Source organism: Fringilla coelebs (assembly GCF_963513975.1).
Source record: "Fringilla coelebs genome assembly, chromosome: 14".
Classification (NCBI taxonomy): Eukaryota; Metazoa; Chordata; class Aves; order Passeriformes; family Fringillidae; genus Fringilla; species Fringilla coelebs.
Genome location: NC_140040.1, coordinates 221576 through 247293, shown reverse-complemented (window position 1 = coordinate 247293; position 25718 = coordinate 221576). Strand labels below are relative to the sequence as shown.

General features: G+C 56.0%; 2 protein-coding genes across 2 annotated transcripts; both read right to left on the bottom strand.

Moving 5' to 3' along the window:
* Nucleotides 1-11592: 11592 nt before the first annotated feature.
* DHX38 (DEAH-box helicase 38) lies at nt 11593-22025 on the bottom strand. Its single transcript, XM_084215478.1, has 26 exons — nt 20585-22025; nt 20178-20365; nt 19920-20021; nt 19338-19503; nt 19108-19226; nt 18922-18998; nt 18680-18835; nt 17904-18065; nt 17710-17817; nt 16734-16846; nt 16494-16631; nt 16099-16285; nt 15826-16011; nt 15273-15413; nt 14991-15101; nt 14802-14918; nt 14457-14564; nt 14229-14341; nt 13526-13734; nt 13286-13440; nt 13051-13206; nt 12841-12975; nt 12637-12762; nt 12175-12270; nt 11914-12035; nt 11593-11794 (listed from the first exon to the last, which is right to left on the bottom strand). The coding sequence occupies exons 1-26, from the start codon at nt 20896-20898 to the stop codon at nt 11710-11712; spliced, it is 3690 nt and encodes a 1229-aa protein (XP_084071604.1). The 5' UTR covers nt 20899-22025; the 3' UTR covers nt 11593-11709.
* Nucleotides 22026-22113: 88 nt separating this feature from the next.
* DHODH (dihydroorotate dehydrogenase (quinone)) lies at nt 22114-25672 on the bottom strand. The gene is made up of 9 exons (XM_084215482.1): nt 25611-25672; nt 25168-25365; nt 24706-24905; nt 24398-24480; nt 23673-23860; nt 23100-23213; nt 22653-22806; nt 22419-22578; nt 22114-22301 (listed from the first exon to the last, which is right to left on the bottom strand). Exons 1-9 carry the CDS (start codon nt 25626-25628, stop codon nt 22247-22249), a joined length of 1170 nt encoding a protein of 389 aa, XP_084071608.1. The 5' UTR covers nt 25629-25672; the 3' UTR covers nt 22114-22246.
* Nucleotides 25673-25718: the final 46 nt, after the last annotated feature.

Below are 25718 nucleotides of genomic sequence, written 5' to 3'. Positions count from 1 at the left end.
CATCAGCAGAGAGATAGGGACTGAAATACATGGCCAGGACGCTCAGGGCAACTGTGAGACAAGGTGAGCCATGGTATTTGTGTAGACACCAGTGAGGAGCCCCAGTGGATACCTGTATGTGAGAGCCAGCTCTACAGCACAGTCATTAAAGAGGGAATAAAGAAAATAATAGAGCATTGATTTAAAATGGTTGGCAAGGCTGATTTCTCTCCATGCAGCCTCTGACGGAGCAGACTTTGGGGCTGGGGAGGAGTAGGCAGCCTCCAGGCTGTAAGGCTAATGCAGAGCCATGGCTGTTTGTATAACTGCAAAGCTTTTAAGAGAGACTTGGGAAAACTAGCTTGGATTCCAATGAATATTTACAATTACACTGCTCCAAAGCTGAATCCAATCACAGCACTGCAATGTGCGGGCTTCGTGCATCAAAAGAAAATGAGAGGAAAACACGAAAGATGGAGTTGCCTTTGGAGGGACTTACAAACAGATCTCTCTGCTTCTGGCAGAACTAAAATGCTTTCTTTCTGATAGGAGCAATTTATTCTTCAGGCATTTTGCTTGATATTAGAAAGTGCCTGGCTGGTTTTTGAAGTGAGTGTCTTCAATAGAAAGTCTTTAATTCAAAATGATAGCAAGAAATGGAAAGTGTTGTGCTTTGTAATTTTGATATTGTGCTTACAAACTCCAGAAACAGGGGAGCATAACCCAACTGGAGCAGGGGACCCTTCCACTCCCTTCCACTGTGTTATTGATCGCCATGTAGAAGCAGGCTGGGTATTTAAACCATGCTAATATGGAATTTGGCTGGTTACTATGCTGGCTGAGCATTCACTGCAGCTCAGTATTGGCCTCTTCTTTCTTGCAGTAGAAGGTATGCAAAAATAATGGTGATGGGGAATTAACCTTGATAAAAAGACAGAGAATCTGTGACTGCTGAATCACTGCTGAGAGCGGTGTGTCACAAAATAGGAAGTGTGTGACAAAGCAGAGACGCTGCCTGAAGTAATAACGGAACAGCACCACACAGCTGACCTTTGTCAGCTGCTGCTCTGGTGTCCTGTCTGCATGGCCTATACTGGCCAACCTGTCCATCCTGCCCATCCTGGCCACACAAGCCATGCCACCTGCAGCTCTTACCTACAGGACTGTAAATAGTCAGTGGCCTCGATGTGGTCCCACAGCACGAAACACTACTGCTCTCAATTAATTTGAAGTACTTAGGGTATAGCCTTGCATTCCATCATGCAGACATTCCTTAGCACCACAGCAGCACAACAGCAGGTGCTTCAAAAGAACCAGATTAGGAGTTACACTATAAGAACATGCAATTTGTTTGCCACGGTGTCTGCTTACAAGCACACAGCCTGGGAAAGCCACCTCTGCAGTGCAACCCCCTCCTTCCCCACAGCCCACCAGGCAGTGTGTCACACCCGGGACAGAGGGCAGCGGGGGGCTGCTTCCAGCCTGCACTAATCTCTCTGTGTGGTTTGAAGATGATGCTGTCTTCTGGTGCCTGTCACCTCTGGATGCACAGATCTCTGCTGCTGGACGGCAGTCTGAAAGGATGCTGGTGGGAAATCCCAGGAAGCTGGTTTCTGATCTGAGTCAGTCATGCTGTTGGTGCAGAGACACGCTCCATCACACGCAGGCATGGCACAGGGTGTTCCCTGCAGCTTGGCACAGGCTGGAGTCGATAGCCCTCAGCAGGAACTTGCAGTCAGTATTATATTGTTTAAGAGGCTTAAAATCAACTGTGAAGTTTCAGTATAGCTACCAAAAAAACTGTTTTCTATTTCTCCACTGGTAGCTTGTTCTAGGAGAAGACAGTGCAATTTGGTGATTGATTCCTGGAGCCTGGTTGGTGCATCCATGCTGGGGTATAGAGGCCACAGATCCCACGGTGCCTCTGGGAACACTCTGCCAGCCTCAGCCACCCACAGCCCATGGGCTCTGGAAGCAGAAATGGGCTCTTGCATTCCATCAATGTGAGTGGATATTTTTCTCCCATTAAAATGTTTTATTTATTTTTGAATAAATATGAGTTTTGGGGGTGCACCACACCTGTGTGAAGCAGTCTGACACAGCACAACATTCAAAAAAGATCGGGTTTTTGCTTTTTTGTTATTACCTGATAATTTATGGGGTGCTGCCAGTTCTTACATTGAAGGGATGATGGCAAATCATGCTGCAGCCAACCTCTATTTGCTAAACTTGGTACTATAATCCCCTTTTAGTGTATTTTTTTCCAGCCTAAAAAGACCATCCGCTTTTTACTCACATGGAAAATATTCTTTGTATTTGATCATCCTTGTTGGTCTTTGAAACACTTCCAAATCTTTTTCTTGAGAGAGGCAGACAGAGCTGCATATAGAAATCACAGTGCAGCTTTCACTATGAATCTGTTCATTGGCAGAACTGTGATCTGCTCTCCATTATTTTCCTGATAATTGTTAACAGTCAGTTTGCCTTTTGGGCTGCTCCTGGGCACCAAAAAAAACGTTTCCACAGATTTATCTTTCCATCTTCATCTGATTTTATTCTAGCACAGCTCCAAGCCTAATTCCTGAGGAGGAACAGAGCTACAGCAACTGAGACTGCAGTGAGATCTTGTGAGAAAGATGGTGCAAATGCCCCAGATCTTCAGCAAGATTAGGACCACCTGGTTGTGTCATACCTTGTAGACTGGGGACAGCTGCTAAACATCTGAAAAAAAGAAGAAATTATATAAGGTCAGCAGACCAGATGAATCAGTGCTGGTGTGAACTCCTATCCAAGAGCAAAACCAGCATCATGTTCTTGTGATCCTCCTTTGCATTTCCTTCCTGCAGATTCCCGGGGTGAGCAAGAAGGGATTGGACTGCCTGAACTCCCGTACCTACAGTCATGAAAATTTCCCTGTTACTCTGAAATCAGTAACTTTTCTGACTAAGATAGCTTCAGACAGGCATTTGGCTGAGCTTGAAGACATCAAGAGATGGCAAATGCATGACATTCTCCCCTGGCAGTCAATCCCTTCACATCACTCCTACTGTTTTGGGCTTTTTTATTTTATGACTGCTATGCCAACAGGGCTAATGAAGCTTTCTATGCAGCAGCAATATGGTCTCAACTTTGTTTCCCTTGGGTTTTATCCTTTGTCTTAGAATACTCCTTTCTTTTTGGCCAGAGACTTAAGGTTAACCATAGAGGGAAGGGAAGGGAAGGGAAGGGAAGGGAAGGGAAGGGAAGGGAAGGGAAGGGAAGGGAAGGGAAGGGAAGGGAAGGGAAGGGAAGGGAAGGGAAGGGAAGGGAAGGGAAGGGAAGGGAAGGGAAGGGAAGGGAAGGGAAGGGAAGGGAAGGGAAGGGAAGGGAAGGGAAGGGAAGGGAAGGGAAGGGAAGGGAAGGGAAGGGGTGACCCTCTCTTTCTGCTTCATATCTGTATCCCCATTACCTCCTGCCCTTTGGATGTTCTCCCTGTGCTCCCCACCACTAGAGTCTCTTTCCATTAACCAGCTCCCTCTGATTTTTGTCTCCCCTTAGGCCCCTTGCTTTTTCTTGTCCTCCCACACAGTGCTGCCATCACTGCTGGCTCGGAAGGAGGCCCCAGAGCTGCTGATGTAGCTGTACAGGGGCGCTACCCCTCTTCCAGCAACTTAGTGATTGTAATTGCAAGAACCACCAATGCCTTGTGTCCTGTGACCAGACCCGAGAAGCACTGCTTTCCTTTCATTTTTTCACTCAATTTTCCAGCAGAATTTCTACTTCCTGCTGATTTCCATTTCTTGGCTCCTTAGAGGAACACATGACAGCTCCTGCAGAGCTTGTGTACGCCCTTAACCCACAGAGTCAAAAAACGGAGATGCAGTTGGCAGAAGCAGCAGTGGAAATGGTGCCGTGATGGTGTGAATATGCAGCAGCACGGCAGTGGGCAGGAGACAGCCCCAGGGACCACTGCACACCTGCGGGGTCGCTCCCGTGCCCGTCTGCGCCTTCCTCCTGACCCTGGAGGGAAGTGATTAAACACAACCAGGCTAGGCGCAGGAGGCCTGTTCTGGCTGACGCTGCCGGGACAGGACAGGGGGATGAGCCAGGTGACCTGGTGTTTGACCGGTGGGAATGTCAGAGGTTGGCACCGGGGTGACTGGGCTGGGTGGGCCTCCTCATGCACCAACACTCCCCACTACCACATGTTCCCCCCGGGAACATGTGGCAGCTGGAGGAGTAGAGCAGAGGCAAAACACTGATGTGCACTCTGGGATGTGACATGGCCTTTCAGCTTCCACTAGAAAGACAGCAGGGCAGAGCAGGTCCCGACCCATTATTGCTACTGTGGCTGTTCCCCCCTTCTGTTTTTACACATCCAGTTTGTTCTCTCTCCCTTCCCTCTCCCTAGAGCTGCTGTGGTTTTTAATAAGCATTTTTCAAGTATCTGGCTGAGACCCTCGCAAGGATAATGAGATCATTCGCACCGCAGAATGCAAAGCCCTGCAAGTCCCGATTGCTATCGCTCCCGGTGGACTGTGCCCTCGCTGCCTGTATTTCTGTCGCTGTTCCTCATCCAAACACAGCAGCATGCCCTGGGCAGTACCGGATGGGATCGGGCCGGGGTACGGCTCCCTGCCGACACGAAGGGCCAAGAATTGTCACTGAAACCGCTCAGAAATAACCTTTAAGGCTTATTAAGATTCTACCGACGGAGACGTTGATCCCGCTTTCCCGTTCATGAATCCCATTCCCAGTTCAAGACCTGCCAGCCCTCCGCCTGCCCCGGGTTGAGGCTGAGCCTGCAGTGCTCCGGGCACCCCCGGCCCAGCACTCCCTGAACCTGCTCTCCCGGCACGGGCACTGCTATCCCTGGGACAGCCCCGCTCTGGGAACCCCGGCTCGGCAACGCCGGTCGGGCACCCCCGGCCCGGGCAGCCGTCCGCGCCCCCGGCCCAGCCCCGACCGGGACGGCGGCAGAACAAAGATACTGGGGGGCGCTTGGGCCGTGCCCGTGGGGTGCTTGGTGGTGCTCGGCGGGTGCCCAGACGGTGCTCGGGGATGCTCGAGGGGCGCCTGTGAGAGGTTGCTCGGGGGGAGCGCCGGGGGATGCTCGACGGGGGCCCGGGGGTGCTCGGGGCGGAGCCGCCCTCACGGGCAGCGCCGCGCGGGCCGAGAGCGACCCCTGCCGGGCGGGAACCAGACGGAGCGGAGCTTGTCGGCGCGCATGCGCGAGGCTTCCGCCGCAGCCCCCCGGCGCTGCGGACCCCCGGGGCACCCCCGGCACCTCGAGCCCCGCTCCGGCCTCCTCAGCTCCCCCTCAGCCCCTCCTGTCACCTCAGCTCCCCCTCAGCCCCTTCGATCACCTCAGCTCCCCCTCAGCCCCTCCTGTCACCTCAGCTCCCCCTCAGCCCCTCCGCCCACCGCTGCTACTGCCCAGATCAGCTATGGCTGCCGCATCCCTGACAGTGTCCAAGGCCAGGCTGGTCGGGGCTGAACTCCAATTTCAGTTTGGTTTGTGTCATTTCACAGACATCACACTGGGACACCCTTCTGCCTGCTAATACAAGAGCCTCCTTCTGCTCTGTTCCCACTTTCCTCTTGCATTCTGATGTGTGACCAAACGACTCCTTGCTCTGCACTAAACCCCTCACAGAACACTACTTGAGTTGCGCAGTGCCCATGACTCCTGGAGCCTTTCCTAGATCTCCATGGTCCCCCTGCACCATGAGCACTGGTAGCACGCAGGTTCCCACTGCCACGAAGGGCCATGCTACCACCACAGCTGGATGCTTGGCCACACGAGGGACCACCAGTGTGTCCCACACACTGCTGGGATGTGCCAGTGCAGCAGCTGCTGCATAAGCTGTTTTGTACATTCATGTAAATACAAACAAGACCTTAAGTCCTGTCTTTGGCTCATCTCTGTGAAACAGGGATCACAGCACTTGTTTTGCAGAGGGGCCCTGCAGTTTGGTTCATGAATGTCAAGTGGTTTGAGCTCCTGTGATGGAAGATACTGGAGATGGACAAAGGGGCACCAATGGCCTAAAGCTGATGGAGGCCCAAGCAGTGGTCTCACCCAGTTGCACTGTTTGCTAATCTAAGTGTGTAATCAGCACATAGGGGCAACGTGTTGGCTTGGCCCGTGCCACGCAGCAGCTCAGAACACTCACTACGAGCTCACGCACCCCAAGAGGGGTGATTGGTGTCTGCACAGCCACCGAGGATGGGTGATGTGCAGGAAAGGATGGAGCTGATGGTGGCATGATCACGAGATGGGTGTCATCGACACACAGCCATGGCAGAGAACATGCAAACCTCCTTCCACCCCAGCCACTCTGCCCTCCAGCTCTCCTGAATGAAGTCCCAGCTTTGTTTTTCTGATTTCCATTTTGTATCCTAAAATATTCACTCCAAGTTCCGCTTGACAGACATGCCTAATCTAATCTCCATGTCTGCTTTCTAATTTTCGCAGCCAGGATAAAACAAATTGGCTGGCGTTAATTGCCTGTGCAGCGGCCTGGAGCTCTGAGCCGTGATTTACGAGCTTGGAGCAGGCGCTCTGCAACACATTTTTCTTAATTTATTTTTAATGAGTCTCTCAATTAATTTTCTTGGAAACATCTTAATGATGTTGGAGGCGGATGTTAATGAGGTTTGTAGCAGCACCTCATTTTGCATATTTTAACGTACTGAATGGCATGAAGCAAACTCCTGGTCCTAAAACAGAAAAAAAACCTTAAGACTGGAGAGGACTCCTGAGCTGACATTGCTGCTCTGGCTTGAGGCTGAGGCACTGCATGGGCTAGTTGGTGACTTTGAACATTGTGAGGCTGAAGCTGGGTGAGCCCACAGGGATGGCAGGACCCTGGCAGCATGGAGGGGGTGAGGGGCCGCACTGGGTCACGGTTGGTGGCCAGACACTTCTTAACAGATGGAGTGAAAGCATGGATACAGAACCTGGGCACTGAGACCCTCGTGCTGGCATGCCCCGAGGTGTGGGCACCCCATTCCCTGCACACCCCTTTTGGGCAGGAGCTCTCCAAGACACAGGGCTGGGCTGCCTGGGGCTGACGACTGCAGGGCGCTCTGGGGTGTCCCTGCCGGCCCGCAGGGTCACCGGTAATTGCTGACGCATGTGCCAGCACGAGGCAGCAGCTGGATCGCCTTTGTTTGCTCCCAGCATGTCAGTCTTCATTAAACTGGAGGGGAATGAAAAAGGATTCACTTTTGTCCCAGCCTGAACATGGCAGCTGTTTAATTTCAATTAAGGTGGCACTGAAAAGAGTAGCATTACGGCAGTAATTAAAGTGAGACAACTCCCACCCCCGGGACTGTGCTCACACAGCAGAGGGGCCAATTTTGACCCACCCATCCTCCCAGCACCAGCTGAGTATGGGCAGGCAGCTGTGGGTCAGGGCTGTGGGGCTGCCCCACACGCTCACAAGGAGCTGGAGCAGTGTTGAACCCTTCAAGGCAAGCACTACCTGCAGCTCAGCACGGTGTGGCACATGTGTGGTACAGAGCAGCATTGCCTGCGGCACCATGAAACCTGGCACAGCACAGCAGACACGGCATGAGGCTTTGTCCCATAAAGGCTCTGTGTGCCATGGAGGCTGCTTTGTGCCCTGGCTGTCGCTACCTGAACAAGACTGAAGTCTGCAGGGAAATTTTATTTCCTCGCAGTGGCTGAAACTGTTGCCAAATTCAGTTGTGTTCTGGAAGCAGGGGGTTCAGCAGCCCTGCTCACAGGACTGTTGGTGCTGTGCCTGCTCCCATCACCCGTGACTGTGACCCGCTGGTGGAGCAGGTTGTCATGGCAACTGATGATTTCTGCTATGGTACATCTGCGTTCACCTTCTGGGCCCAGTTCAGCCTTGGAAATTTCCAGTTAAAACACGTACCTGTGAAACTGCAGTGAGCGTTGGCAAGGGAGCACACACAGCCCAGAGAGTCCCATGTCACCAGCGCAGGCAGCAAGCAGCAGGTCTGTGCTCACACCATCACTGGCACCCAGAGACCCATGTCACTGATCCACTGGGCACTGTGGGGTGGTCCCAGGCAGGGCAGGACAACTGGACACGCACTCTCAGCCTTTCCTGTCCACACCCAGCCTCCCCAGGGGCCTGTGGCCACGTCGGGATGTGCCCCTGCAGTAGGTCCCCCCAGCCCTATCCCTTGTGTGGGTGGCTGACTGCAGGGCACAGCCCTGAGCGCTGCCATCCCCACTGTCACCTGGCTCTAGCCCCAGCCCAGCAGTGTGTTCTGGGACCAGCCACAGACTGAGGACAGTGCAAGGACAGCATGAGGGTGGCAAGGCCCTGCCCTGACACTGGGGTGCTGCCATGTCCTGGACCAGTTCTGAGGACGATGCCCAGGACCTGGTGACCTCATGCCAGGGACACAAGATGGTGAGGAGCATGGCACAGGAAGGCTGCGGTGAGGACTGTGGGCAGCAGTAGGACCAGGTGCTGCTGCGGAGAGGCCTCAGCCCCACACAGCTCTGCCCTGCTTTTCCAGGAGCCCCAGGCTAGGCTTCTCCTGCTGGCAGCAGGTGCTCCTCAGACAGGGAGTGGCAGTGCCAATAACATGGGAGGGTGGGGCTGCCTCAGGCAGGGCCGAGTGACATCCGTGGGATTAAGGGTTGTCTGGGGCTGCGGGAAAGCTTATGGTCCTTCCAACAGTGAGAGTGGCCAAAATTTAGCACATCTGGGGAGGTTCCTGCACCTCAGGATCAGCCTGAAGGCTTGTCTAGAGATCTGCCAGGGACAAAGGAAACACCACCAGAGCTGACCAGCTTCATCCAGCAGCTTCAACAGGAGACAGAGGCCTGGCAGCCCAAGGTGAGCAGTGCCAACCATGTGCTCAACCCAGGCACTGGTTGCACAGCCACAGATTGGTGGCCAGGTGGTACACGAGGCCCTGACAAGCCCTTACCTGCACCACCAGACACCTCTTTCCCAGGACTCAGGGGGATCCAGTCCTCCTATGATTGCACTGGTCCCACTGCCACCTTTTCCCACAGTGGCCACAGTTCACTGCAGTGTGGAGGGCCAGTGGTGTCAGGGGCTTGGCTGTTTGTGAGTCCAAAGAAACTGTCAGAACATGCACACACATGGGGCCATGCTACCTGGTGGGGGAGGACTGCACCCACCCATTGGCAACACGGTCCATTGCTGCTCTGCACAGTACTATGACTGCCAGCATTGTCCAGCCCCAGTGCCTGCCCACACAGGAGCTGCAAGATGCGCTGGCTACAGTGGTGAGCTGGACAGATGCTGCTCATGCCATGTCCTAGGGCCAAAGGCAAGCATTGGAACTGGAGCCACAGCAGGAGGAGCCCAGAGCATGCCAGGACACACAGCAGGAAGATCTGGACACAGCTGAGGTGCTAGCCATGCTACAGGCATTGCAGCTGGACCTGGACTTCTGGAGGGGCACAAACCAAAAACAGCTGGTCCAGCTGCAGGAGCAGGAGGGTGCAGTGGAGCAGGAGCACCAAGACTTGGTCATTCTGATGCAGCGGTTCCAGGCACTCATGGGCAAGGTACCAGTGCTGGCACAGCGGCCACAGACCAAGCTGCATGTATCCCCCACTGCCACTCCACCACAAGCTAGGCACCATACCTGCCCCAGAGCCTGTGCAAACACCTGGTGACCCCCCAGGGGAGGGTAGAGAACATCCTGCCAGCCACACATGGCTCTAGCACCACCTGTACAGAGCTGCCTAGGCACAAGGCAAGCCTGGATGTCACAGCCCAGTGCACCCAGCTGAGCAGAGCTGGAAGAATGCAGACCCTAACAGCCCTACTGACACTCTGGGCACTGTCCCAGGGCTGGTGGCACTGCTGCAGCCCACAACCTTGCTAATGAGCTGGGATCACCATTCTCCCTGTGCCCACGCTCTGCCGCTGGTTGGGGACCACAGAGATGGCTTTCCAGGGCTGCTTGGTGTCCACAACAGGGAGGGCACTGTACGGAGATCAGAGGGCCAGAAGCCAGCAGCCTTCCTGCCTCCCACCTGGTGCAGGCCACATTCCTCTGTCACAGGCCCTACCCAACAGTCCAATGTCCATGGGTTGTCCCAAAAAGGTTCCTTACGCAGCCTCAGTCTACACAACAGGGGCACAGGGTGATCCCACACCCTGCTGGGTACTCACAGGTCAGTGATGCACCCCTCCACCTGAAGGACCAGGCAATACAGACAGAGGTCACCTCCTGCTTGGCACCAGCCACGATATCCCGCAGGTGAGCAGAGAGCTGCTCAAGCAGGTCAGTGCCAGGAGCCCCCCAGCCACTACACCAAGCCTAGGAGCAAGGCGGGCACAGCCAGGGGGGCACAGGAGCCATGACAACCATACTGCACGGCTGACCCCTGCTCCCCTTCCCGCAGAAACCCTGGGAGAGGGTGGGAGCACCTCACACAGCTGGGCACCAGCCAGCCCTGAGCATCCCGGAGCTCACAGCGGGCAGCTGTGCCTGTGCTCAGGGCAGGGCACACAGCACAAGGCCAACCCCCCAACACACTGCCTTCTCTGCAGCTGGGGACACAGGAGCAGAGTCAAGGCCTGCAGTACAGCCCAGCCCAGCTGCAGGAGCAGCTGGGAGCCACCCAGGTACAGGAGGAGCAGAGTCTGCTCCTCCTGTGAGGCCATCCAAGGCCTACACAGAAAAGTGGCAGAGCTGCAGCAACAGGTGAGGGCAAGGTAGGACAGGACAGGGATGCAGCCTCAGTCCCAGACCCTCTCCTGCCTCCAGGAGCAGCTCAGCCATGGCCAACCACCCTCCCTGCCCCACACCTTTGCTGGCAGGTACAGGACATGGAGAACCTCCAGGCAGAGCTGGCCTAAGCTCAGCAAGAGAGTACCAAGCAGGCGGAAAAGATTGTAGCCTACAAGACACACAGGCAACAGCTTCATCAGGAGCTGAGGAGGATGCAGACCTTCAAGGAGCAAAGCAAACAGGAGGTAAGGATGTCTCAAGTCTTCCTGTGAAAGACCAGGAGTCTGTGCTCAGCCTGTGCCTCTCACTGTGCCATGGGCAGACCTACTCCCTCCAGGAGAAGCTGCAGGAACTGAGCAGCCGAGTTCAACACTGGCAGCAGCTACACCTGGATAGCGAGCGAACTCTGGCTCTGAGAGAAGAGGAGCTGGTTGTCTGCAAGGTGGAGCTGGCTTTCCTTAAGGAAGAGCTCAGCAAGGTGACAGAGCAGGCGCAGGATACAAACAGGCATTCAAGACACACTACACAGGATGTAGGAGGAGAACCCATACCTTATGTTCAGAACACCTGAGCGGCCCAAGTGCGAGCAGCTGAAAAAGTGACCAGAATTCCTGGCACAGCCTGGACTGAAACAGGGCATGGGCTGTGGGAGAATTGCCTTTGCAGAGGTAGGGGCCAGCTCAAAACAGGGACAGGCTGTATTTTTGTCCTCCAGGTCACTTGAATTTTGTGCTCTGTTCCAGGTTCTACAGGGCAACAACCTGACAGCACCAGCCCTGCATGATTCTGCAGAGCTACCTCCACCAGGAGATAGAGCTACCAGAGCTACCTCTTTCAAGACAAGAAGCAGTGCAAAACAAAGCAAGGATTAGACCGACAACCTTTAAACAAATAAAATTCTTTCTGTTCTGTAATAAAATTAGTGCCAAGCACCAAGGCCTTCCAGGGCCACAAGCTGCAGAGACCTCAGAATACATTGATTAGGGTAGGTGGGCACCACCTTAAGCCTCAACAGGTTGCGCTTTCTTAGAGACCAAAGCGGGCTGGGGTGCGTCGTGGCGTCAGGGCCTCCCCCTGCTCCTTTCGCCCAGGGGTATAGATTTTAGTAGATCTGTCAAAGAGGACAAGGGCAATTAATGAAAATGCAACCTTTTCCTGCACCAGAACTCCCATAGGGAAGCTGGGATCCTCCACACAGACAAGCCATGGGCAGGCAGGGATATCACGCACCTTGCACTGCCCAGCGGGTTACGGCGCTCCTGCTCCTCCCGGCGGGCTCGCAGCTGCTCCTCTGCCAGAGCCATTTCCTCCTCCATGGCAGACACCTCCTCCTTGGCACGGCGCCGGTTCTCCTGGAGCAAGTGCAGCAGGTCAGGGACAGCAGACTCCCTGCAGGCCCACAAGCTTGCTCCCTTCATGTCAAAACACACACACAGGAGCAGAATGCAGAGGGCCTGCAGTTTGCCAGCTCATCCAGGATAGAATACTTACCTGGCGTGACTTGCCAGCATGTTTGATACTGTAGAACATAGGGCCCAGCTCTGCCAGCCACTCGCCATCCACAGCAGTGACACACTGCATGTACTCCTGCAGGGACAAAAAGACTAGGATAGCAGGATGGCATCCTTGGGGCCCAGGCACCATTCCCAGAGCCATAGCAGCTCCATTCCTCCCCTACTTCTCAGGCTGAGACCATACCCCTTCCAGACAACTCCTCCTGGCCTCAGAAGCCGCTACAGGTCGGATTTGACCTCAAGGAGGATCAAACATATACCACAGAAGCCAGAGAAAAATAATGGGGGAAGGGACACACAGACGACACAAACATGCCTAACTGGTATAGATGGAAAAGGCTGCTATCTGCCAATCAGACAGATCTCAGTCTCACAGCAAAGCCCTCCTATCTCCCCTGGAGCTCATCACCCTTCCTGCTAGCCGTCAGCTCAAGCTCACCTTGGTAGTCATAACCAATTCATGGTACACAATGTAGTCTGGTGTGTAGCCCATGCCAAACAGAGAGCTTGTGGGGTGCAGGTGGCAGGGCATGCCTGTGCGGATGTTCACATACTCCCCAATGCCCTGCAAAGACAAGTGTGCTTAGTCCACCTGTTCCCAGGCAGGGCCTTGCAGCCCTAAGGCAGCTCAGACACCTCTCACCTTCAGCTTTGCAGCCTGATGGAAATATGCAGCACAGATGCACTTCCTGACAACATCCCAGTCTGTACCACAGGATGCCAGGCTCATTCGCTGCTGCACCATAATGTCCTTGAGCTGGGCACGCACCTCCCGCACCTGCAAAGGTGTGTGCTGGTCAGATCCCTCTTCTGCCCAAGGCTGTCTCCCCCAGACTTACAACCACAGCCTCACCTTCCGCATGGCCTTGGCATGGATGAAGTGCTGATTGCACCAGAGGGTAGAATAGCTGTTGTTTTTCCACTGCAGGTAAACATTCAGGTAAGTCAAGTGATCACTCTCTGGAACAGCAAATTTCTCCCGCACTTGGTCACTCTCCTCCTCTCGGCCCTGAAGGGTAAGCAAAGAACATGAGTTAGTCAAAGGGCAGGGAAAGGCCCTGAGCTGTTGGAACAGCAGCATCTCTTACCTTAGGTCGGTAAAAGATGGCAGGCACAGACAACATGGAGACAACAAGCAAGATCTCAGAGCTGCAACCCATGTCACAGGAGACAATAAGCATTTTGGAGAGTGCAGGGTCCAGTGGGAACTCCACCATGAGGCGTCCTGTAGAGGTCAGACCACCTGTAGGAACAGAACAGGGATCACTGATCAGCAGCTGGGGAGGCCCCAGTTCCATGGGCTGGCAGCCTACCCCAGCTGCCAATACCTGTGTTATCCAGGGCCCCCAGGATCCACAGCTGGTACATGGAGTTCAGCATATTGTCTTCAGGGGGCGGATCCATGAAGTGGAACTGCAGCAGGTCTTGCACACCCAGGGACTTGAGCAAGAGCACTACATTGGCAAGGTTGGTGCGCTGGATCTCAGGCACCGTGGTCGTCAGCAGCTCATTCTTGTAGGCACTCTGGGTGTAGAGCCTGGGAAGTGAGGCCAAGAGCATGCTCCTCCTGTTCAGCCACTGCACTCCTTATAGACTGCCAGCCTCTGCCCAGCCTGGCCCAGCATGGCACAGGGCAGCAACCCTGCACCCAACAGCAGGGCCCTGGGGAAGCACTAGTAGTCCAGCCAAAGTGGGGTCTCCCCATCACATTGGGGTGTTTGGGCTGCAGCACAGCACATGACCAAGCACAGCCTTCCCTGGTCTCACAGCATAGCCTGGGAAAGGCCTTTGGCTTGGTTCTTATCCCAATGGCATCCAGGGCAGACCAGCCACAAGTGAAGATGGGCACAGGAAGAAAGTGGAGCACATCCTTTTCTCTGCAGAAGGATTGGGTCCAAAGAAGGCCTTCAGGCCTGCCTAATGCCCACACCCCCACCAAAGTTCAAGATAATGAACAGCTCCAGTGAGAAAAATATCTACATAACCTGATGCCAAGCTGAGGATACAACAGGAACACCGTGACACACCTACCTGAAACAGTGGCCTGGGCCTGTCCGGCCAGCTCGGCCAGCCCTCTGATTGGCATTGGCCTGACTGATGGGGTAAATCTGCAGCGCATCCATGCCTATACGGGGGTTGAAAACCTTCAGGGCACAAGAAAGTCACACAGAAGTAAGAGGAAGGCTGGATTGTGACCTCAGAACTCCCTCAAGCTACCCCAGAAACCAGAGACAGACAGTAGAGAAAACCCTGGCTCACCTTCAATTTGCAGTAGCCAGAGTCAATCACAAACATGATACCATCCACTGTCAGTGAGGTCTCCGCAATGTTAGTGGCAACGATGCACTTCCTGACCCCATCAGGAGCCTGCAAGCACACTGCACATCAGTCACACCCTTGGGGCACGGCTCTGCTCCACTGAGGAGGAGTGCAGAGTGGCAGACAGACGGGGGTGACTCTTGGGAAAGTGGAGTGGAGTAAATGCTTTCTCTCACCCTCCACATGCAATACTAATATATATCTACACCTCCCACTCCTGCTCTGTACTGCCTCCTGCTCCAGTTTTCCCTGTCCCCACCCTAATCACAAAGCACACATCAGCACCTTCTGAAAGATCTTGGCCTGCAAGTCCGAGGGCAGCTGAGAGTAGATTGGCAGTACAGCAAGAGCAGGTGCCTTCTCCAGCTCCTCAAGGTGCTCCACAATCTGCTCTGAAGTCACCTAGACGCAAAGAGGGGTGAAAACATCAGACTGAAAAGAGTGGGTAGGACAGTGCCTGTCCTTCCAACTCACCTCGATATCCTCCTGGCCAGGCATGAAGACGAGGATGTCTCCAGGAGCACCAGACAAGTGGACCTGCAAGGCTTGTTTCACTGCAGCCTCCACATAATCCTCCTGTGGGGTCTGAACAGCACAGCCCAGGTTAATATGGACCAATATTCTTACCTGCCCTGTCCTATGTGCAAGACTGTAGCACACCAGAGCCACTCCTACCCTGTCCCCCTCGGAGGACAGCACAGCTAGGTCACAACCCCCTCCTGCCAATAGCATTTCCATCCACAAAAGTAACTATACCTTGCTGAAAAGAATATCCACAGGAAAAGTGCGCCCAGGAATGTGGAAAATAGGAACATTCCCAAAGAAGGAGGCAAACTTATCTGCATCCATGGTGGCCGAAGTAACAACAAGCTTCAGATCCGAGCGTCGGGCGACCACCTAGGAAGCAATGAAAGGAACAACGTGGAAAGCACATTTATGCATGGCTGTGGGCTGTTTTCCTTCTGAGACAATGGCACAGGACAGAAGTTCTGTTGTACTCCAGAGGCACTGGCTGTGCATGCCAGGGAACACTGATGCTCTATGGTCAGTGCAGTTGGAAAGACCCGCTAACCTTGGTCCAGGAAACCTTAATCCAGCAAAAGCCTCTGTATGGGCAGTTCTGACATTCAGCTAGCAAGACTCTGGTAGCATTACAGAAAATTTAACCCCCCAGATCCAAGGACCAGGATGCCAGAGCAGTCAAGTGCAGACATGTGGCAGCTCTGCTTCCCTCTCCTAGTCCTGGCAGAGAAGGAGTGTCCCAGATGACATGGCCCATGCTGCTGTCACAGCCCAGGATCACACACACCTCCCGGAGCAGCCCGAACAGCACATCAGTGTTGAGCGAGCGCTCGTGTGCCTCGTCCATGATGATGGCACTGTAGTTGTCCAGGTCAGCCTCCCGCAGCGACTCACGGAGCAGGATCCCATCTGTCATGTACTTGATCACCGTGTTCTCAGATGTGCAGTCCTCAAAGCGGATGGCATAGCCCACCTGGCAGGGCAGATACCAGCACTCTTCCAACAGTCCCATGCACTCTCTGTCATGGCTTGGCACCCCTGCACTCCCTTCCAGACTCACCTCCTCCCCCAGACGCACGCCCATCTCCTCACTGACCCGTTTGGCCACTGACATGGCAGCCACTCTGCGGGGCTGTGTGCAGCCGATCATGCCATAATCAGTGTAGCCATCCTCATGGAGATACTGTGTCAGCTGAGTTGTCTTCCCACTCCCTGTCTCCCCCACCACAATCACAATGCTGTTGTCTCTGAGGAAAAGGAAAAGACATTTCTTCATACACCTTCAAAGAAGGGCTTTTGTGTTCTCTAACTAAGCATCATCCTACTCAGGTGGGAGAGCTGAGCAAACACAAATCAGTGGGGTTTGTTTCCTGAGAGTACAGCTTCTCAATGGTCATGATTCTACAGATCCCCAACTGAGCTCCCAAACGTAGGCCGATGCCCTAGCAGCCATACCTGAGGATGGAGAGCAGTTCCTGCTGTACAGCAAAGATAGGTAGGTATTGTCTCTGCTCCAGGATCGATTTCTTCTTGGCAAACTCACTGCTGGCTTCACTTTTTTCTTTCATGTGTTCAGCAAACTTCTGCTCTGTTCTAAGGAAACACCGCAAGTCCTGAAACTGCCTCTCCACACATTTTGCTATGCCTGTAGCCCCTGTTACCAGCTGAACAGGGTAATTCAGAGCAAGCCCCTACTTGTAATCCACTTTGCCATCTTCTGTCACCATCTCATCCTTTTCCTCCTCTTTCTTGATCCCCATAATGTCTCCCAGTTTGGTGCCTGCTAGCTCCCAGTGCTTGTGCTGAGCCTAGAAGGAGAGAGAACAGCAAAACTTTGCCACAGCAAGCACAGACAAAATTCTTCCCCAATCCTACTCCTAAGACTAAGAAAAGGATATTAGTACCCCAGTTCCCCAATGCAGAATGCACACTCTACTCCTACAACAGGTTGCCCTCTTCCAAATTAACTGAAGCAGAATTTTAAGACACTGAGATGGATACAGAGACTTCAGGCAAAGGATTACCAACTGCCTCCTAAGAAAACAGCTCCAGCTGCTGACCCTTCCATTGAATTTGAACTTAAACCTAAACAGATGTGAACCAGAGAGAATCTTCCTGCCCTTGCCAAGCGCTAACAGGCTTTTCTCCCATCTCTGTTACCAGTTTAGCTACCACCATCATTCCACCCATAATTTAAGTAGGTCAGATCCAGCCCAGTTTCAATGTACAAAGAACACACCTGTACTTTCCCCACAGCTATTGTGTGAGCTTTAGAAAAAGTCCCTAGAAAACACCCCCAAAAACTAATCTGCTGCCTTACCCCATACTTCTCCTCACAACGCTGAGACATGACAAGGTAAATCCTGCTGCCATACTGCCTGCTGACAGTCCCTAAGCTACCTGGCATTGTTCTGCCTGCTTCCTTCTCCCATAATCCAAATGTTCAAATGCCTCGTGATTCATGTCCCAAGGGAGCGCACAAGAAAATCACACCACAGCAGCTGCTATGAGGCAATGCAGTAAGCTCGGCTGCTAGGATGTCCCAGGTCACAAAAATATGACCTCCTTATCATCACTGCTGCCAAAGCCTGAATGCTGCAGAGTCCAAACAAGGCTCTGAGGAGCTACAAAGCGCGTACAGCAGGCAGTAAGCCACAGGGCTGCAGCATACCCTCTTACGCTCCTTTTGCTCCCTGTGCTTGCGCACCAGCTGGCTGCCTTTCCGAGCTATGATGGCCAAATCCGAGGTGGCATCCTTCACAGGGATGACTGGCTCTGGCTGCAGGGAAAAGGCACTGCTTTACTAAAAAGGCCTTACGTGGTACAGGGCTCCCTGCCATCAGTGCCTTCAGCCACAGTCTCTACCTGCTTGGTGAAGACAATCCTTCCATCTAGGAAGGGAGGCACTAGATTGTGCACCAACAAATGCACTTTAGCAGAGTTATCCTCCTCAAAATCCTCATCCACCTCAATCCGATGGACCACACCACTGGTCAGCATGCGATTTGTCTCCCAGCGCTCATTATCCTGCAGGAAACAATGTATTAGAAACACAACGAAGCCCCACAGAAAACCACAGAGATCACATTAGAACACCAAGCTTGGGCCTGGGCTCTGCACTGGCAACAGGATGATTCACACCTAGTGAGCCTGAAAGTAAGCACAAGGGAGGGGAAGGAGTAGAGTACAGGAAACTACCCACATGAAGCACATGGTCAACAGGTTTGTCCCAGGGAAATGCAGGATAGACATTACCTGCAAGGCAGTCAGAATACATAAGGAAGCCTGGACACCATCCTGCTCATGCAAAGAGAGCAACTGTCCCCAGCATCCACTGGGCCAACAGCAGACAGCCCCAGTAATGTACCTTGCACTTAGAACAGCAGGAGCATGGTCCTCTGCACTTCTGCTGCCCTGGACACTGCAACCCACCAGCCACTCCCACTGGCAATTCTGCCCATGCAGGAGTTGCAGGGCTGGGTTTTCCAGGGGAACTCAAGCACAGTTTCCCTGCGAGCACTCCTTCCGCCTGGCCCAAGAGTGTCCTTCTCCACCTGAGAGCAAGGGCTCAACAAGTGGATCTTTCAAGAGCCAGCAAACCCCACGTGTTCACGGCAGCCAACCCTGCGTCTTGGCCTTACCTCATTGATCTGCCGCCGCTGTGCCGAGATGCGCTTCTGCCTCTGCTTGTGCAAGTGCTGCTCACGCTTCTTCACGTACTCCTCAGAGGAGTAAGCCAAAGGGTTGTGAAACTCATCGTAGCCCTCATCCATCATGTACCAGTCCCGGTCAGCTTGCTGGGAAGAGAGAAGTGCAGCACTGAGTTCTGCCCGTCCCACGCACAGCCTGGTGGCCCCAAGCCCCTGGCCTGTCGCAGACTCACCCGCTGGTCATCCTCCCACTGCTGCCGCTCCTCTTCCGTCTCAAAGGCGATGCCCTCCTCCCCCTCCGTGCGCCGCCCTGGAGTGAGCCAGATAGTCCAGAATGTTCTCAAGGAAACCCAAACTCTGTGCCATAGGAAAGGGGATTCCACACTGCCACCCCAGGCAGCTCAGGCCAGATTGCTCACCTCTCCCTCGGGACAGGCGTGGCGTGGCCCCCAGGTGCCTCCGGTCATCAGCCCATTCGTTGTACTTGTACGATGGGGTCGGTAATGGCGTCTTGTCAGAGTACCGGCTCCTCACAGACCTGAAAACGCAGCAGATGGGAGGGACTGGTGCCCACAGCCAGACTCTTCTCACACACACAGAGTCCCCTCTGCAGCCCCACAGCTCACAGCACAGCCCAAGGCACCAGTACCTGTCCCGCTCCCGCCGGTCTGTGTCCCGCAGTGACGGCAGCCGGTGGCTACGCTCTGAGTCTCTGCAGGAAGGGCTGGGAGATGGAGACTCCCACTGTGAGCGATGGGCACTGCTGTAGCCACCATCGTCCTCCTCCCAGCCGGAGCGAGACGGCGTGGCTGCATCTGGTAGAAGAGATGGGGTTTGACACCTGTTGTTCAAGCAGCGGCCCTGGGCACCTGGAACCACCTAACATCTTTTAAGAAAGGAGCATGGAGAGAAGGTACCCACTGGCCCTTCCTCTAAGAGAGGAGGCTGACCTAGTGATTCCAAGGAGTTTCAAAGGATCGCATTTCCATCTCGCAGGCCCAAAACAGACCCCACCATGCCGAGATCTGCCCGAGTTTTAAACATTAACAGCTAGCACATTGCTCCCAGATCCAAGTTGAGATGGGAGTTTTATGCTTGCCTAAACCACTAACATTACAAGGCACAAGCTTTTCTACCACCCCTGTCCTGCAAAAACAGCGGGAAGCATAAAAAACTCCAAGCCCCTCCCTGTTAGGTCTCACACCAGAGCTTTACCGGGTCCCACTCCCACCTTTGGGCCGATGTCGGGGGCTCTCAGGTTCACCCCTCCTGCTGCTCCGCTCTGATGAGCCGTCCCTCTCTGATCTGCTGTGGTGACTCCTGTCCCTCTCCTCTGCAAAAAGAAAACAGGATCAGGTGCCTATTACACAAACAGGCTTCCCAAGTCTGCTGCAAAAATCACCACAAACATTAGTAAAGGCTACAAACAGGGCAAAGGACAAGCCCAGACCCAAACCAAGAAGCACCACAAAGGTCTCTGAGCAATTACCACGGTCTCGTTTACGATCGTGGTCCCGACCCCTGCTGCGTTCCTTCTTGCGGTCCTTCTCCTCCTTGGAGGAGGCGAAGACTCCATGTTCCCGCCGCTCCCTCTCCCGCTGCCGGGTGCGTTCCAAGAACTCCTCGCTCACACCCCCTGTGTAGGAAGGTGTCTCCACGTGGACAGAGCGGTAATGTCTGAACAGGCAGAGCAAAGAGAAGAAATGCTCAGAAGCGCTGAGCAACAGCTGCCCTTCGGCTGGTCCCGTACAGCTCCAGTTGCAGCCCGTCCCATAACGCCCCGCAGTCCCCCTCTCTCCACACCGGCGGCCGCAGCCCCGCCTGTGCCCACCTTGCGCTGCCGCCCGGCCGGACGCGGCCACCGCCGGCACCTGGAGCCCCCCCTGCAAACGCCACCTGTTCCTGCGAGCTCTGCGGTCGCTCCGGTTGGCCTCGTCCTCTTCCTCTTCCTCGGCGCTGCCCGCCTCGTCACGGCCCTCTTCCCAGTCCTTATAGGATGCGACACGGGATCGCTTCCCCCCGGCCGCCTCCTCCTGCCGCTCCCGCCGCTTCTGCGCCGCCAGCACGTCCAGTCCCAGCAGGGAGACGCGCGGCGCCGGCGCCTTAAAGACGTGCTGCTCGGCGCCCCGCGCCCGCAGTACCAGCCCACCCGCCTCGCCGCTCGGGCCGGTCCCCGACAGCCGATGCAGCGACTCCTCGCTCGCCTCCATCGTGGCCGCAGCGCTGCACGGGCCCCGCAGCTCCCTCAACGACAGTCACGGGGCTCCCGGAGCTCCGCCATAGCCGCCCCACAGTGCTCGGCGGGAGGAGCCGCTCTAGCCCCGCACACCATAGAGACGGCGGCCAGAGCCTACGGCAGAGCCGCCACCATAGAGCGCAGGCAAGCCACGCCTCTTGCCGGGGCGGACTTCCGGCTACGCAACCTCCCCGTGGTGACGTAGGCGCGGGGCGGAGTCCCGGGCGGGCGGGACGGACAGCGGGACGGACAGCGGGACGGACAGCGGGACGGACAGCGGGACGGACAGCGGGACGGACAGCGGGACGGACAGCGGGACGGACAGCGGGACGGACAGCGGGACGGACAGCTCATAACCTTCTCCTCCTGCAGGTCATTCCTGCTTGGGGCTGCCTCCTCACCCCTCTTCTTACCACCTCCTCGGCCTGGCGCAGCGCATGGGGTCCAGCTCTCCTGCCCCTGCTGCCAGCACAGTTCCCAGCAGGAAGAGCACAAAAAGCCCCACCTCGCTTAGCACCAGCCTGGCACCGGCTCCCGGGAAGCTGCCGAGCCCTGACAGGAAGCCAGTGCGCCGAGTTTCCCAGCAGTCGTAAACAATTTTGGTGAGGTGCTGTTGTGCAATCTTGCTCTGCAGGGTGGAGTGTGAGAGGCTGCTGAGGGAATGCTTTGTGCAGGGCGACCTGTTGCTCAGGAAAAGCCCGAGATGACTGCAGTGAGCTCGGGGTGAAGGAAAAGTCAGCACCAGAGATCCGAGAGACAAAACCAACAGACAGAAGCACCTTTGATCAGGCCCTTTCCACAAGTGACAGGACATGACTGCAGCCATCTCCTGGCACCCAGCACCATCACTGCCTTCCCTCCTGCCCAAGGGCCTGGCCTCAGGCAGCAGTCTCTGCCAGGGGAGGCTGGATACACTTGTCAGTCCATCCCAGAGCTCAGCTACCCTGGTGGCTTCTCCCACCAGGAAAAGTGAGAGCAACATGGAGAGCTGATTGTGCTAAGCTGAGGAGAGCTAAGCTGCATCCCTCCTGTCCACAGGGTGTCCCAAGAGCAGCACACAGGACCAGGTGAGCCAAATGTTTATTGACACTCAGTTCTGCTGTCCACAGGGAAGCCAAAACACAGCCCTGAAAAAGCAGCACTGTCATGAAGGTCCTGTCCCCTGCTCCCCCACCAGTGCAGCCGCTGCTTCACCCATCAGACCCTTCCCCGGGGCTGGAACCAGGACCTCATCTGAGTCCCAGTCTGCCCAGCACTGGAATTGTCACACCCATCCCTCTCTGCCATGGCTCCTCCCAGCCAGACCTTCATTCTGCAGCCTGTCAGCAGCGGTGATCTGCTCCAACTGCCTCCATGACGTTCTTGAAGCCCTGCTCCCTAGCCAGGGATAGTGCGTGCTAGGACTGGGCTGGCACTGCTTGGGCACCAGCACACAGCTGTCCTAAGCTGTGCTAGGACCAGGGATCTCTGGGGACGTGCCTGGCCTCCACTCACCTCAGCAGCTCCTCCAGTTCCCGCTTCACTGCCCCCACCACTGGTGGCCCGTGGTACACAAGTGCTGTGTACAGCTGCACGAGCGAGGCTCCGGCACGGATCTTCTCCAGGGCATCCTGCCCACTGCTCACCCCACCCACACCAATAATGGGCACCCGGCCTGCGGGCAGGGTGCAGGGTCAGGCTGGCACAGGCAATGCCAGCACGTGCCCCCAAGCCCCGTTGTGCCCTCACCTTGAGTGAGAGCGTACATGTCCCTGATGGTCTGTGTGGAGAGCTCCCGCAGGGGCTTCCCACTGAGGCCCCCGGGCTCCGTGCGCTGCCTGCTCTGGAGGCCGCTGGGCCGGCTCACCGTGGTGTTGCTCACTATCAGCCCATCCACACCTAGCTGCAGGGGCAGTAGTGTGAGGACACAGCTTTCACAAGCAGCCTAACCTTCCCTTCCCCTCCTGTCAGGTCAGGACCCAAAGCCTGCCTGGGGACAAAGCTGCCCCTCACTGCCTGGGTGACCCAATGTCACCCATGTCTGGGTGACACACATGGGCCTTCACAGACTCTGACCAACCCAGGACACCATCCCTATAGGAGCCAGAGCTGCAGGCATACATGTCCTTCTGAGATGTGACTTGCCAGAACCACCATGGTCCTGCCTCCGGTGACCTCCCCTTCCCACTTCCTCACCTCACAGACAATGCTGGCGATGTCCTGCTTGTCCTGTGCAGTGAGGTCAGGGGCAATCTTCACCAGCACAGCTGGCTTACGCTTGCAGGGCAGCAGGTCCCTTTCCACCAGCACCTGTCGGTGCACATGGCAGTGCATGGCAGGGAGAGGCCTCCTGCCGCAGCTAGGAGCTACGGACACCCACTACCACAGGCACTACAGGGACAGGCCCTGCTCCTCTACATGGCACCAAAAACAGGAAAGGCACCCTTGGCACCTGGAGCACACTGCAGGCATAGGACCCCAGTGATGCCTAAAGTTGTGGGGTGGATGGCTCACTGCCTCTTGCAGGAGCAAGAAGAGGGCAACGCCTCACTGCTCCTGAGCCCCTTGCTGGGATACAGTGCCCTAGTACAGCCCACGGCAGCCGCTAACAGGGACATCTCAGTGGTCCTGCCCACCATGCAGGAAAGCCACCCCCATTCCTCCCTGTGCTTGGGCAAATGCACTGGCTGCAGCAGTGTAGCTACTGCCAGGAGACGGGATGCATCCAGTGCTCTAGCTTGCTTTGGGCTGGCTGGGGGAGACACCTACCTTGCTTAGCAGGTCCCGCAGCTCGGCCTTGCCCTGCAAGTCCCGCAGCCCTGGGGTGTTTGGGCTGGACACGTTCACAACAAGGTAGTCAGCCAAAGGACCCAGTGTCTGGACCCCAGCCACATAGTCAGCTGCAGCATCAGTAGAGCTCTTGTTCTTGCCCAGGTTGATTCCAAGAGGCATCCCAGCTGGAACCCAGACACAGTTGAACCAGGGCAGTAGGACCAACCACCACCCAATGGCCAGAACACCCAAAAAAGGACATCCCAGGACCAGCTAAAGTTAAGATAAGGAGAGAGATATATATAGCCCATACATTTCATAAGGATGGGCCTGGGACTGTCTTGCAACCACAGGAGCATTGCCACAGCCACCCCAGTCGGCACCTCCCACCACCACAGCCTTCAGCCTGGCAGAGGTTGCCTCAGGACCTGGTCTGCTGGGGTCCTGTTGGCTTTGGCTATGCTAGCAGACACATCCTGCCCAAAGCAGCAAGTGGAGCTTGATCTCAGAGAAAACAGCAGGACAAATGTGCCTAGTCACAAGGCCAGGGGTGAGACTACAGTCCCAAGAGAGTCCTGCTGTCCAAGTTTTCGTTGCTCCAGCCAAGATGCTCCTGTGCCTGGATACTGGAATTACACACCAGTCCTGGCCTACAGGTTCCTGGGAGATGCCCAAACCTACCCTGCAGACCCCTAGAGCAAAGGCTTACAAGCTTGTCTCACCAGCAGTGAGTCTGATCTGTGTCTTCTGGCGGGCTCGCAGCCTGCGCTCCACCGCGACATGGCCATGGCTGTTGAATCCATACCTGCACCAGGACAGAGGGGGTTCAAGGCTGGGTTATGTCTGCAAACCTTGAGCAGGACATGTGAGAAACACGAGGCAGATGTGGGGTCTCTGCAGCTTTGCTCAGCACATCCAACCAAAAGCCACCACAGCTCCAAAGCTGTGGTGCCACCCAAATATTCACCCTCCCTCACAGTGGGCAGAGTAGAGTGTAGGGCATTGCAGAGCAGCTGGCCTCAGATCCCACCTGTTGATGACCGCCTCGTCCTCTGCCAGCCGGAAGACCCTGGGCTTCGGGTTCCCTTCCTGGGGCTTGGGTGTGACAGTCCCCACTTCCACAAAGCCAAAGCCCATCTTGTACAGCCCGTCCACAGCCTCACACTGCTTGTCGAAGCCAGCAGCCAGGCCCAATGGGTTGCGGAATCGCTGCCCGAGGACTTGCACCTCCTGCGGGGCTGGGGCAGAGCCCATAGACTCCAGGAACCGTTGCCAAGCCCTCATTCCACCCCTCTCCCGACAGAGCTGGCCACCTCCCCTGCCCTTTGGGGTGTCCTTATGGGGTGCCTGCCCGAGGGTCCCTGGTCGCCCGCCACGGACTGTGGCGGGACCGAGCTGCCTGCGCACCACCCCCTAGGCCTCTGTTCTGACCGCCCTTCCGACCTCCCCGCGCTCCGCCGCGGTTCCTCCCTCCTCCTCCGCCGAGACGCACCAGTGCGGGGCCGTCGGGCCGGCTGGAGGGCAGCAGCCCGAGGGCGGCGGCGCGTAAAGCCAGGCCATGGGCGGCCTCGGGAGGCAGCGCCCGGAGCGCGGGCATCACCGCCGCCGCGTACAGCCGCTCGTCGCCTGTCGCCAGCGCCGATCCCAGGAGCAGCCCGCAGCCTCCCAGCGCCAGCGCCCGCAGTCGTCCCTGCGCCAGGTCGTCAGCAGCGCACCAGCAACGATCCCCCACTGGCAACCGCACTCAGCCCATCCCCTCCCTTTCCCACCCAGCACGCCGGTCCCGATCCCACACCACCCGTCCCTTTCCGCCCCGCCCCGGCACTGCCCGCCGCAGCCGCCACCGGCCAAAGCCAGCTGTCCCCCGGGTCCCATCAGCGGCCCCGCCAGGACGGCTCCGGCTCCCCACCGCGCCCCGGGCCCCCGGCCGCTCACGCGCAGCGGCGCCGCCATCACGCTCAGCCCAACACGCTTCCGGGGGACCCCTCTGTGATTGGCGGAGGCCGTACCGCTCCAGCCAATAGCGGCGCAGCAGAGGCGGTG

Coding starts and splice junctions, on each gene's coding strand:
- DHX38 (XM_084215478.1), bottom strand. CDS start 20,898: ATGGAGGCGAGCGAGGAGTCGCTGCATCGGCTGTCGGGGACCGGCCCG. Junction 15,414..15,825: donor TGTTCGGGCTGCTCCGGGAG/GTGTGTGTGATC, acceptor ATTGCTTCCTAG/GTGGTCGCCCGACGCTCGGA. Junction 11,795..11,913: donor AACCCGCTGGGCAGTGCAAG/GTGCGTGATATC, acceptor CCTCTTTGACAG/ATCTACTAAAATCTATACCC.
- DHODH (XM_084215482.1), bottom strand. Junction 24,481..24,705: donor GACGAGGCGGTCATCAACAG/GTGGGATCTGAG, acceptor GTCCTGGTGCAG/GTATGGATTCAACAGCCATG. Junction 22,579..22,652: donor CATGTACGCTCTCACTCAAG/GTGAGGGCACAA, acceptor CCCTGCCCGCAG/GCCGGGTGCCCATTATTGGT.